The sequence below is a fragment of the Pipra filicauda genome, unplaced genomic scaffold, assembly GCF_003945595.2.
Source record: "Pipra filicauda isolate LSUMZ 115617 unplaced genomic scaffold, ASM394559v2 scaffold708_size209920_pilon, whole genome shotgun sequence".
Lineage (NCBI taxonomy): Eukaryota > Metazoa > Chordata > Aves > Passeriformes > Pipridae > Pipra > Pipra filicauda.
Window position 1 is genome coordinate 93,682 of NW_024104874.1, and position 12,704 is coordinate 106,385.

The window sequence follows — 12,704 nt, forward strand, 5'->3', positions numbered from 1 at the left end:
AGTAGGAGGTAGGAAACCCCATAGTTAATCTCAGGAGAAAATTGTTCTCTGTGTGTGAAGTGGTTTTCAGGGAGCAAAATACATTTCTCAGTGATTGGCCACTTGTGTAATAAAACCATAATCTGTGCTGGGTGAATTGTCCTGACTTGGAGATTTATTGCACATAGTCCTTAAGGAGTGTTTTATGCAAGCCTCAGAATTAGATGACATGGTTTAAAACCTGAATCACTTCAAAATTTTGCAAATTTAATGAATTGGTAATGCAATTTGTAGGGTTTTCAAAGCTGTTGCTTGTGTTTTCCTTTTACTAACTGTGTTTCTTTGGGTGTAGATGGGCAAAAAGAAGTTCAGTGGGCTGGAGATCAGCCTGATCGTCCTCTTCTGCATAGTAACTGTCATACTCTGTGTCTTCATTGGGCTTTTTGCAACAGGACATTCTGGAGTCAAAGATCCAGGTAAGGACTTCCCATGGATGCTGTAGGGCCAGAGCAAAACCCCTGAGTGGGAGCTGCCTGACTCAGTGTCACTGTTCTGTGCTTACCATTATCCAAAGGTGGATCATGGTCGGTCCTTCCTACGGATAATTTGAGTAAAATTACCAGTTATGAATGTAATAAATAGCGTGACTCAGAATTTATAGTCAGGAAAAATGTTTTACCTCTTCCTCCCTCGGCTGGACTTTCTTTATGAGCACAGAACTCATATAATTTCAAAATTTGTGAGTATGAAACAAGGTAACTCTGGGGAAAAAAAAAAAAGAGATCAGGGAGATACATTATAACCCTAAAACCCAACAGTATTTCTTGCTAATGTATTGGTGTATTAGAACCCTCTTGTGTTACAGGGCTGTGATTTAGAGCACCTGCTTTACTCACAGTTCCATTTTGAGTAATTCCATTTACATACAGGGACTGAAGCAAAAAGCTTGAAGGTGAAAATGGCAGAAAAACAAAAAATAATTGCTTATACAAAGCAAACATTTCTGTGCTTTAATAAAACTGTCCTTTCAGACCAATATCTGCATTTTATTTTCCTGTTTCTGTCACGAGTAGGAGTTTCCCTGAGCAAAAAGTACAAGTGCAGATAATGCAAAGAGGCAAGTCTGGGGATGTGTGTGCATGTCAGCCCCAGGCCACACTTCTCATTTCGTGGTCCTTGTTCCAGACATGAACAATGTTCCCAAATATGTAAAGTAACATTCAGTGCACCCTTTTGCCAGCTAAAGCTGCCCGGAGGTCACCTTAAATTCAGTCTGACAAACCTGAAACCTTAATGGAGCATCTTAATGGAGCTTTAAGGTGTTTTTACCTGATGCTTTAATTCAAGCTCCTGTGGAAAACAGTGGTTCAGGGGAAGGAGCACCATGAGAGCACCACAGGGACATTTAGGAAAGAGAAAATTCCTTCTCATTTTAATTTTGCACTTATTTTCACAAGAAGCAACGCATATAGACCCACAGAGAAATGGGATTAATACACACCTTAAGAAATAAAAGCATCAATATCATCAATATTACCCCTGTGTTCCAAAACTTTAAAGTAAGGTTGTCCCATCTGAAATAGTCGTGAGCAATTTTTCAAAGGTAAATATAAATCATAGGAGCAATAATTTATACTCCTTCTAGTCTATTTTAGAAGTCTAAGATGGAGCCAGCGGGAGAAGTTAGTGCGTTAAGAGGTATTCAAGTTATTCCTGCAGTTTGGGGATGCTGGTAAATAACCCATTCTTTTGTTTCCCAAACAGATTTTTACCCACAATGCTCGAATATACGAAACGAGGAGAGGATTGACTGCATCCCAGATGAACTGGCAACAAAGGTCTGAAAATATTCTAGAAAATACTACAAAATACTCTTTCTCCCATAAAACCTCATGCTTACTAATAAAAATATTCTCCCCAGCAGTTTGGGTTTGGGACAGGTGGAAACAAAATGAGCCAGACATCAAGCAGTTAAAAAAAGTCACTCTTTATTTTAACAACTTTGCCTGAACAGCTTCATTTTGTGTGATGGTCAAAAACTAGCCTTTGTAATAGTTCAGAAATAGCAGTTGAAGATGGGCTTTGCTCAAATGTGCAAGACGTGTGAAATGTGAGACACAGGGCCACAGTTTCTCTTCAAAAGCACTTTGAACCTCAGCATCTTCCTCTCATGGTTGTGTGTCTCCCATCTGGGAGTGCAGAGTATGGAAATGATATTTTGGCTTAAAAACAACTCAATTAAAATTCCCAGTGAAAAGTATCATCTCAGGCTTGGAGCAGCTTGGTCTAGTGGAAGGTTTCCCTGACCATGAGACGAGTTTTAAGGTCTCCTCCAACCCAAACCATTCCATGATTCTATGATGACTTCTATTTTTCAGTGCTCTCACATTCAGAAACATTCTGTAATAGTTAGCCTTGAAAGAGTATTATAATTATAATAATTATTATTTTTCATCTTTATTATCAATGTTCTCATCTTCTGATGGAAGCTGGTGGATGCCTGGAATCTTCTTTTTATTAGGGGCAGGGGCAGCTTAGGAGAAAAAAAACCAGTGTGATGTGTGACATTTCTGTCAATCACAGAAGCATAAAAAATTATTAGCCAGCTGTCTCAATCTCTGAGGGAATTCCCAGTTTAATTCCAGATATGACAGTTGCAAAGCTCCTGTCATGCCATGGGTTTTGTTGTGATATATAGTTCAATCAAGTCCTGTGGGGGACAGGTTAGGAAAGGTTCAAATCACAGCCTGTTCCTCTGCTCTTGCTGTTCCTTCCCTGCCCCAGGAACATGCACAGCACTGTGGAAGTCATGCAGATCACTTTAATCTTTAATTACTACCTTTGAACCAGTCACCCCACATTAAGTGCTGCACTCATCATACAGGGAGGGAAACGGTGTTGCTCTGGTTGCAACTGTGAGAAAGAATTAAAAATAATCAAATTACAGACCCCAGCAGAAACGTAGGGCCAGGTGCACTTTGGAACACTGGGGGGTACCTGCTCTGGAATTAGAGGTAAAATAAATGATTCCTGAATCTGTTCTTTCCTCAGTGAAGAAAGACCAGGCAGCAAATTTCATGGATAATTTCAGAGAGAAATCTCACATTTAACCCGTGACCTGAGCTGTCAAGTTTCCACACAGAGTCCCAGCCCAGTGATTCCATTCATTCCTGTAGACATTCCCCCCTGGAAGCAATCAGGTTGTCCTTTAGGTTATTCTGACACAGCAACCAGCAGAGCTGGAAAACCACAGGTACCTGCTTAGAATAACATCACTCTTCTGTAGTGGTTTGCACAAATGGTTTTACAATAAACAGCAGCTGGGAAAACCGTGATTTGCTGAAGCTCATGTAGAAGGTTATTGTCTGCCTTGATTCCCTTATTCACAGAATATGCTCAAGATGAAACCAGAAAACGAGTAGGATTGCAGAGGATAGAAACAAATAGAAGCAAAAATGAGAGAACAGGAGGAAAACAGAAAGGGAGAAACAAAGGAAGAAAGGGAGAAATTAATTTATTAGCTGATCGCAAGGTCGGTGGAAGAAAGCAAATATTTATTAACTATTCAGTGCTGTGGAAAATTTTCATGAAGTTTGATTAGACACGCAGAACACACCAGTAAAATCTGAATTCCAGTGAGCAGAGCTAGTGTATTGTTGTTTTGGCTTCCGTTTTTGTTCTCAAAAAATATCCTGCTGGTAAAGGTCTGTTTGAGTTCACGTAACAGCAGAGACAAGCTCTTCTTTTAATCCTCAGTGCTCAGTTCATGCTGTACCCCAACCTGAACTGTTTCCTCGTATCCAGGATTATTCCTAATTAAGCTTTGACTTTGGCTTTATTGGGTGATGGTATCTCTTGTGCTGGTTTTATAGCTCCGAGGCCGGGATCACATCTTTGTTTATACTCAATGATAGCTTTTATAACAACCTCCCCGGTGTCTTTGGTGAACTCTGCTCCTTTGTTCCTTTTGGTCACACTATACTGCGTCTCAGCTGCGTGCACTATAGTGTGACACTGTACTGCACAGCTCAAATGTTTCAATAATTATTTTTAAATGTTCAATAATTATTTTTAAATGTTCAATAATTATTTTTAAATGTTCATTTTGCCTGTGCATCTTGTGGTTTTAAGAAAGGACATATGTCTGATAAGCAAGTTGACTCTGAATCCAGAAAGAATCCTCCTTAGCGTGTTCTGTGCCACTGAGTTCCCTCAACAGAGTTTCAAAGAAGGAGCTGATCCGATTGCAGATGTTATTGAGATTACTGGTGTTTGGGGTAAAATGTGGTTTTTAAATGGGTTTAGTATGCACTTATTTGTGTAACACTGGCTCATTTGTGCCTCCCATGTCCTTATCTCAGACGACCTGCTCCCGCCGTGGCTGCTGCTGGAGCCCCCTGGCCGACACCAGCGTGCCCTGGTGCTTCTTCTCCCCAAAACACGGGTACAAAGTGCGGTCACAAAAATCAACCACGGCAGGTGAGCTGCGGGCTGGGCTCCCCCACTGCTGCATGTGCTGGTGGCCAGAATAACACAATAACCTGTGTTTTCCTCCCAAGGATTTGAGGCTACGTTGAAGAGGCTGCCATCACCTACCCTCTTTGGGAACGACATCCAGACCGTTCTGCTCACGGGGGAGTATCAGACACCAAATCGCTTCCGATTCAAGGTTAATCCTATTTCTCTGCTGCTCCAAGGCCCATGTTCTCTCCAAGATGTGAGGTTGGAGGGCTGGATTGATCCCTCTGAGGCACCCTCATGGTTCCCACTGAAATCCCTGTCTCCTTTCTCTGTCCTCTCTGCTCAGTGCATCAGCTTTACCACAGTGGGATTTCTGCATGAAAAATTGGAGACTTTGGAATCTCAGTTTTTATATTATCCACCATTTGTCCTCATCACAGGAAAAATTTGGGTTTAAACATATTTTACTTGCTTTTTATTTGTGGCCTGGCCATACCTCTCAATCATTTTGACAGACAACATTAGCTTTTCTTTGGAAGGCTCAACAGTCCATGCCATGAATGTGGGGTGTCAATGAGTTCTGGGCTTGAGCAGCTTCTTCTGTGGTAGACTTCATCTTATGGTGGGTTCCTGCTGATCCAGGGAGACAGAGTCAAGTATTATGAGAAAAATGGTTAAAAATTAGTAATTGAATTTGGAAGTGAATAACAGTGAAAGCAGAAGAGGAAACTGGGGTAAGGGTGGAAGTACCCCGAGTCAGAACTATGTGTTTATGCTGAAAAATATTTGAATTGGGGATTAGTTTATAAAGGCCCAACACTTCTGTTTAAATATTTGCAGATCACTGATCCTAAAAGACAAAGGTTTGAAGTCCCTCATGAGCATGTGAAAGCATTCACTGGATCTGCAGCCTCCAACCTGAAGTACCAAGTGACACTGCAGCAGAACCCCTTTGGCCTCGTGGTGACCAGAGTGAGCAATGGCAAAGTGCTGTGAGTAACTGTGGTGCTTTGCTGGGTGACAGGGGTGTTCTCTGAAAGCTGATGTTGCCACACAGGGCATAGTCTTCTCTTCTTTTGACTGATGGATATTCTACAAGGACTCCTGAGAGGTCTTTGGAAGCAAAGTCTGTGCTATGGAGAGCTCTGTCTGAAAGGTTTCAGTTCTGGCTCTCTCTTCACTTCCCTCCAGTAGGGGGAAATCTCCACAGCTGCTTTATTCCATCAATTTGGGCAATATTTTATTACCTGAAGGCATCCTTGCACATGCAAACCATGTGGGAAAACTCCTGACTGCGTCTTTTATCTCCTTTGTTGCAATCATGTTGAATCCCTGAATCACCAAAGCCAGGCTGCCCTTTAGACCTGTGATATCCAGAATAGCTGTGTCATAGAACTGTGTCCAGAACTGCTGAGCTGGTCATATAAGGTGTAAGTTAGATATTTGATGGACTTGTACATTGGATTCTCTCATCCCATTTGCCTTTCTAAAAATAAGTAAATAACCCAACCCAGTGGCCATTAGAGAGGGGAAGTGTCAGGATGAACCTGGTTATTAAACCAGCCCAGCAATGATTACCTGTCACAGGGCCAGGCCACTTGAATTACCCAGGCTTCAAGTTTAATTAATTAGGGGTTACTTTTTGCTCTTATTAGTGTTGTTTGCTTGCTTAGAATTCCTCTGCAATGATTGATTTGCAATTATAGAGGGCACAGAAGATGGACTTGGTACTCAGTAGTGCATGACTGATGAAACAGGTGTATGGAGGGGGAATAACAAACCCAGTCCAATGGACCTGTGTTGAAGCAGTGCTCTGGAACATTGTCTAAATTTTCCTTAGGCTTTTGTTTAATTTCATAACAGTTTTGGTCTCTAGAGAAAAAGAAAGATACAATGATGCTGGACTCTGAGTATCTAAAGGAAGCTGATGTTATCATGGGGTAAGGGCAGCCCCTCAGAGATAAATCCTTGATAAATTTGTTTGCACAAGGGAGACCTCTTTGAAAAAGTAAAGTGGGAACCAATGTGTCATTACATTTCATTACCAAAATCCTGATTGTCCAGGTATTTATAAAATCCGTGAACTTCTATCACAATTTGTCACACTGGAGGCCCCAGAAGGATCAGAGTTCTGACAGATATCTGCTGCTACCACTGATTGCAAGAAAACCTGAACGATCTGGGTGTACCCCTGAGCCATCCAGGCCCAACTAAAACAACTGAACAGTTCTTGCAGCGATCCTCGCTGAAACACTTTTCTTATTTATTATTTTTGTGTTGTTTCACCAGGTTTGACACCACCATAGGCCCCCTGGTATACTCTGACCAGTTCTTACAGCTCTCAATCCAACTGCCCAGCAGCAACATTTACGGGGTGGGGGAGCACGTGCACAAGCAGTACCGGCACGACGTCAACTGGAAAACCTGGCCCATGTTGGCCAGGGACATCCCCCCCTCTGGAGTGAGTCTGGGTGCATTTCACCTCATTCTTTGCAGTTCTGTAACCCAAACCTGTTAGGCATTAATGTATCCACCGGGTTTTTCCCAAAAGACTTCTTGGGCACTGTGCGTTGTCACTGACACACTCGATGGTGCTGATGAACATTCCTCCATTTCTGATTTTTGTGTCGCCTTGTAGTTGATAACCATTTGATAAACATTAATAGGTGAGAGTCTTCAGCTCCTACTGACAAGTAAAATAAATAACAGACTAATAAATAATTAGTATGTCCTAATGCATAGGATAATAATGCAATGTGTGTAGAGTTCAGTTCAGATACTGCTTCGGTAACATCCTTGAAGCTCACCAAACGATGGAAAAGTTCTCTTTAACAGCTGTTTCTTTCCAAGATAAAATATGCCTGTTAGCTGTGATTTCTTCCTTTAGTTTTTCTGGCTGTCTCTTTATGAAAAAAATTTCTGGGGCACCCATTTCTCAGTAATTGTGAGACTATTTGTTGCCATTACCTCAATTTCATGAAGCAACAACCCATATGCTTTAATTTAAGAGAGAACTTCAGTGTGTCACTGAAATGGGAGTTGCACTAACAGAAATTAGAGGGTGAGATGACTATATGTAGTTAATTGATGATTTGGAATATGTACCCTTTAGCTTGAGACTCCTTCCCACTATTATCTCTGGTTTAAGATAGTTCTCAGCTGAGGCTCCACCAAGTGTAGACTCATTAAGTTTAACTAACAGTGAACAGAATCAAGTTAGGCTGAGTTTAAAACACTCAGGTTCTGGTTCTTAATTAGACCTGAGTTTTCTTTTCAGAAGAAGAAGCACAACTATTGCAACACTTGCCAACATCTCTAAGGGGTTTTGTTGCTAATAATAACAACAGGGAAAACAAACAAACAAAGAACAACAACACATTAGAAAGGAAAAAAAAAAAAGAAGCAAAGCACTCTTATTTCCATAGATTAGACATAAAATTATTAGCTTTCAGGATTAATAGAAATATAGATCTATGGTCAAAGGTGATGGAAGCACCTTTCAAGTTTTCCTGCTGGCTTGATGTGCACATCTATTACCCAGAAATAGTGGTGCAATATGTGCTGCCTGCCTGCAGATCCATCACATCTGCTCACTTATATTATCTGTTTATTGGGGAACCTTTGTTTTAATGGAAAATGTTCTCATAAAGGAGAATAATGCCAGGAAAGAGAAAACAGAACTGTAGGGAAGTGTCAGGATTTAAATGTTTGCTGTTTGCTCCATTTTAAGTTTCGGGTTCTACCTGTGGTACATTTTGAACTATTGCAGAACAGAGATTGTTATTAGATTTTAGTCATCTTACATGTTCTTTTTATCATTTTAGGAAATACGTAACTTATATGGAGTTCACACTTTCTTCCTGTGTTTGGAAGACAACACTGGAGCCTCCTTTGGTGTTTTCTTAATGAATAGCAATGCCATGGGTAAGAAATCTTTGTAAAAATTAAAAGATAAAAGCTTGAACAATTGGATTTCTTTTGATTCTCTTCTCTGTAGGATGTAAAGGAATGGAAACCTGGACATTTAAAAGAGTTATCTGAATACATTTATTCATATTAGAAAGTTCAGTTAATGGCTTTGGGTTCTTTGGGTATTTGTGGTTTGTGTTTTTTACTTCAGTAAATTTGCTAATCTGGAAAATTAAGAAGTTATTTTAGAGTGAGATGGTCTTCAGGCTCAGTTTTGTGCACTCTTGTCTGGCAGAATTTGTGGTGCAGCCTGCTCCAGCAGTGACCTACAGAACCATTGGTGGGATCCTGGATTTCTACATCTTCCTGGGAGACACTCCAGAGCAAGTAGTGCAGGAGTACCTGCAGGTATCTTTACCTACAGAGGTTGTGCATTGAACAGATTGTTTAAAGTTCTTGGGATTTATTTCAGTTTTGTTGTCTCTTTGTATGACAGTGTGTGTTGACCCTATTAACTGAAGGCATGACTTAGTATATATCTAATTAAGAATAACTGCTAATATCTCAATAATGTGACTTACTCCTGTAAATCACAGGACAAATTCCTGTGCATAAGGCAATTTTATAGCATAGACAGTGTACTTACAAACATGCCATGATTTTATGATCATAAAATATCACTGGAATCTTTTGTACTTCTCAAGATCTGCTTAGGTTTCAGTGATATTTTAAGGAATGGTCCTTGTCCCCAGATATTTTTGTTTATTAAAATAAATAATAATTAAGAAAAAAACACAGAAAAAATATTGCATTTGGGAGTGAAGGCTCATTTGGTGTGTATTATTCAAGCAGATTTGAGGGATGTGGATTTAGGGAAACGGGCACTGATGGCACATGGGATGTTTTCTCTCCCCTTGCAGTTCGTGGGATTGCCAATGTTTCCCTCCTACTGGAGCCTGGGCTTCCAGCTGAGCCGCTATAATTACGGCTCCCTGGAGGAGGTGGTGAATGTGGTGGAGAGGAACAGGGCCATTGGACTCCCCTACGTGAGTATGGCATGAGGGGGGCAGGAGGAAGGCCCAGAGAGTTGTTGGGCAACTCAGTTTAAATTAGGACATTTCTGGGGGTTTTGTGCATTTTAGTGGTAGACCCATTATGAGAAAGTAACTCGAGCACTTTATTGCAATATTTTTATATATCCAACTATATCTACTTTTCTTCTCATGTTACCTAGTCCATGAAATAATTTTTTTATTGTTCTCTGGAACCATATATTATTCTTAGTGGACAATCAAAGGTAAAGTACAATTAACTTGTAAAATTAGATTTTAGATGGCATTAACCTGATGTCTTATTAGAATAAAAATGTCCTAATATTAAGCTAAGAGTTGAGGAAGGAATGTTTGGATTTAAGGGAAGAGCTCTTGAAATCAGGCAACTGCAGTGACACAGCCACAAGTCCAGGGGTTATTTGAAAGGATGCAAATATATGCATTCATTTAAATTCTGTTAATTTAAATGCAGCTCTTTTTAGGCACAAAAGATGTGTCAGAACAGTTAATTAGGGCTGTAAATCCAAGGTGAGATGTTGCTTCCAAGTTGTCCTGACAGCAAACTTTCTGCCAGACTGCAATAAAGTCCCAACAGTAAATTCAGTATAAAACAAGCAGGAATTGTCAGAAGAAATTATTTTGGACTAACAGAAAAATCTTTACATCTCACTCCACGTGTAAAAGATGAATTCCTGCTCTTTCAGGATGCCCAGGTCACTGACATTGATTACATGGAGGCAAGGAAAGATTTCACTTATGATGCAGAGAACTTTACAGATCTTCCTAACTTTGCAGAGTATATGCACAACTATGGACAAAAATATATTATCATATTGGTAAGCATTTAATGACCTCCTTTCCCTTTAAATACTAATATTATAAGTATTTATTATTATACTTCATTATTCTCTGTAATTATTGCATTTCTTGCCTACAATAATTAATGGAGTGTGTACTGGTTTCTTCTTTTTTTTTTCCTGTTTCCTGATTTTTTTAGGATCCTGCCATTAGCACACAAAATCTATTGAATGGAAATGCATATGGAAGTTACGTCAGGGGAACAGAGAGAAAAGTCTGGATTAATGGAACAGACGGAGTAACACCCTTAGTTGGGGAGGTAATTGTGCTTTTATGCATTTGAACTCAGTCTGTTGTCACTATTATAGTTTAACTTAAAGCAGGGGGCTCCTTTAAAACTCTCATTTCTAAGTTGCTTCTTTCAGTAAAATTACTACCAGTGAGAGCACTCGGGATACAAAAATTCTCAACCTTTCTTTTTTCTTTTTTTTTCTTTCCAATTTTTTACATTATAAAGGTGTTTTTTGACATTAACATTTTTTTGCATTAAAATGAATTACTTTCTTCGCATTTTTAAATTTTAAATTTATTTTTTTGAATAGAAATAAAATTACACTACAATTAAAATTACGTTACAATTAACTTTACATTACAATTAAAATTACATTTTTTCGTGTTAACCCTACATTTTTTTCCACATTGAAAAGTAGTTTGAAGGCTCAAGGGACAATCAGTCAGCTCCTATTTATTTTCAGTTATAACTGAAGACCCAGCTCCCATATTACCTTTTTCATTTAAAATTTTATCTTATATTGAGAAACTTTTCAGCTGTGTGTTGTTCCTTTTATGACTGACAAGAAGAATTACTGACAACTCTAGATCTAAGAAATTCATTCTCTCTCTCCCTTCTTCAAGGTCCCTTCTGACATCAGCAGTTCTGTGATTCCGTGAACTCTTTTTAATATAATTTTGTTTATATCATATAATAATATGTAGTTAATACCATAAGTTTAATTAATTAATTCCCTTTTAATATTTGCAGGTGTGGCCAGGGGAAACTGTGTTCCCAGACTTCACCAACCCAGAGTGCACCAACTGGTGGGTGGAAGAATGCAGATTGTTTTATGACACGGTGCCATACGATGGAATCTGGATTGTAAGTAACCCAGAATTGTCATTTTTATTTTTCCTTTTCCAAAACAGTCAAGGGCAGATGAATATTAAATTCTGTTTACACTGAATTTGAAAGGGATTCTTACTCTAGGAACCTGAAATCTGTGTAGGACGTGTCTGTCTGCTGGTGTCAAATTTGGAGTTTAGATTTGAATTTTAAATTTTAATTTGAGTCGTGAATTGTGGCATTTAAATGCTGGGTTTGGGATGTTCAGTGACACTTAAATGCTTCAATTGATGAGAAATAAAATCAGTTCTTAAAACCCTTTCCCCCGACCCCTCTGGTCTTGCTGGACTTAACCTCACTCCCAGTTTTCTCTGCCTCCTCCTGCTTTGGCATATTGTGGACTCAACAAAATGTCCCAGAATGAGTTTTTTCTCACTTATTTTTGCTGAGTCTGTGGTTCCATCAAGTCCAGCCTTGAAGTGTAAGGCTGCACAGCTCTCTTACAAAGAGCAAACAGTTGGAGTGAAGCAAATTGGTCACTCAACTGCGGCGTCACCAGGATGGATTTGCTCTCTCATTCCATGCTTTTCCTGCAGCACATTCTGGGATGCACATAGAAATGCACTTATTCCTCTGTTAAACAAAATATTCATGGAAGGAGACAGCAAAGTTTGAAATTTAGTGACTTGGAAAATCTCATAAAGGAGAGGTTTAAGGATACCACATAATGATTCCTTAAAGGATAAGAGAATACAGTGGAAGAAATACAATGGAAGACTTTTTTAGGAACATATTGTTATGGAAATTTTATTATATCCTGCATCTTTCCTTTCAGGATATGAATGAAGTATCCAGCTTCGTTCAAGGCTCAAGTAATGGTTGTGAACAGAATGACTTAAACTACCCTCCTTACACTCCCAGTAAGTCTTTAATCAGAAAGTAAAATATATTTATAAAAAAATAAATTATGAATTATTGTGAAATTATCTTCAAGAATACAACATTATGGGAAATCTGTGTCTAATTTAGGTGTAGTTTTTACAAATGCATTTTTTCTCTTGTCAAATTATTTCTGAATATTGTTGCTGCCTTTAATTATGTCTGATAATATGACACTATCAGAGGAAAAAGGGGCTTTTGAACACCATGACTGTGCATGAAAGAAAAGATTGGAAATATTAAAAATAAAAATATACCTTAAAAATGATGTTTTTCTTCCTTTCTTCGAGGAATCGTTGACAGGTTGATGTTTTCCAAGACACTGTGCATGGATGCAGTGCAGAACTGGGGGAAGCATTATGATGTCCACAATCTTTATGGATATTCCATGGGCATAGCAACACAGAAGTAAGGAATGCATCCTAAAATCTTCACAAAAGGGTTTC

At 39.1% G+C, this 12,704-nt stretch overlaps 1 protein-coding gene across 1 annotated transcript in view; it reads left to right on the top strand.

The window, feature by feature from the left end:
- Positions 1–287: 287 nt before the first annotated feature.
- LOC113989810 (maltase-glucoamylase, intestinal-like) overlaps positions 288–12,704 on the top strand; it is a 39,976-nt gene continuing 27,559 nt past the window's right edge. Inside the window, exons 1-14 of the mRNA XM_027724703.2 lie at positions 288–455; positions 1,744–1,817; positions 4,341–4,458; positions 4,539–4,648; positions 5,281–5,432; positions 6,730–6,901; positions 8,265–8,364; positions 8,645–8,757; positions 9,270–9,395; positions 10,106–10,237; positions 10,399–10,518; positions 11,242–11,355; positions 12,155–12,239; positions 12,549–12,666. Coding sequence (XP_027580504.2) covers positions 332–455; positions 1,744–1,817; positions 4,341–4,458; positions 4,539–4,648; positions 5,281–5,432; positions 6,730–6,901; positions 8,265–8,364; positions 8,645–8,757; positions 9,270–9,395; positions 10,106–10,237; positions 10,399–10,518; positions 11,242–11,355; positions 12,155–12,239; positions 12,549–12,666 — 1,658 coding nt within the window. The 5' untranslated portion in view covers positions 288–331. The remainder of the gene's footprint in view (positions 456–1,743; positions 1,818–4,340; positions 4,459–4,538; positions 4,649–5,280; positions 5,433–6,729; positions 6,902–8,264; positions 8,365–8,644; positions 8,758–9,269; positions 9,396–10,105; positions 10,238–10,398; positions 10,519–11,241; positions 11,356–12,154; positions 12,240–12,548; positions 12,667–12,704) is intronic.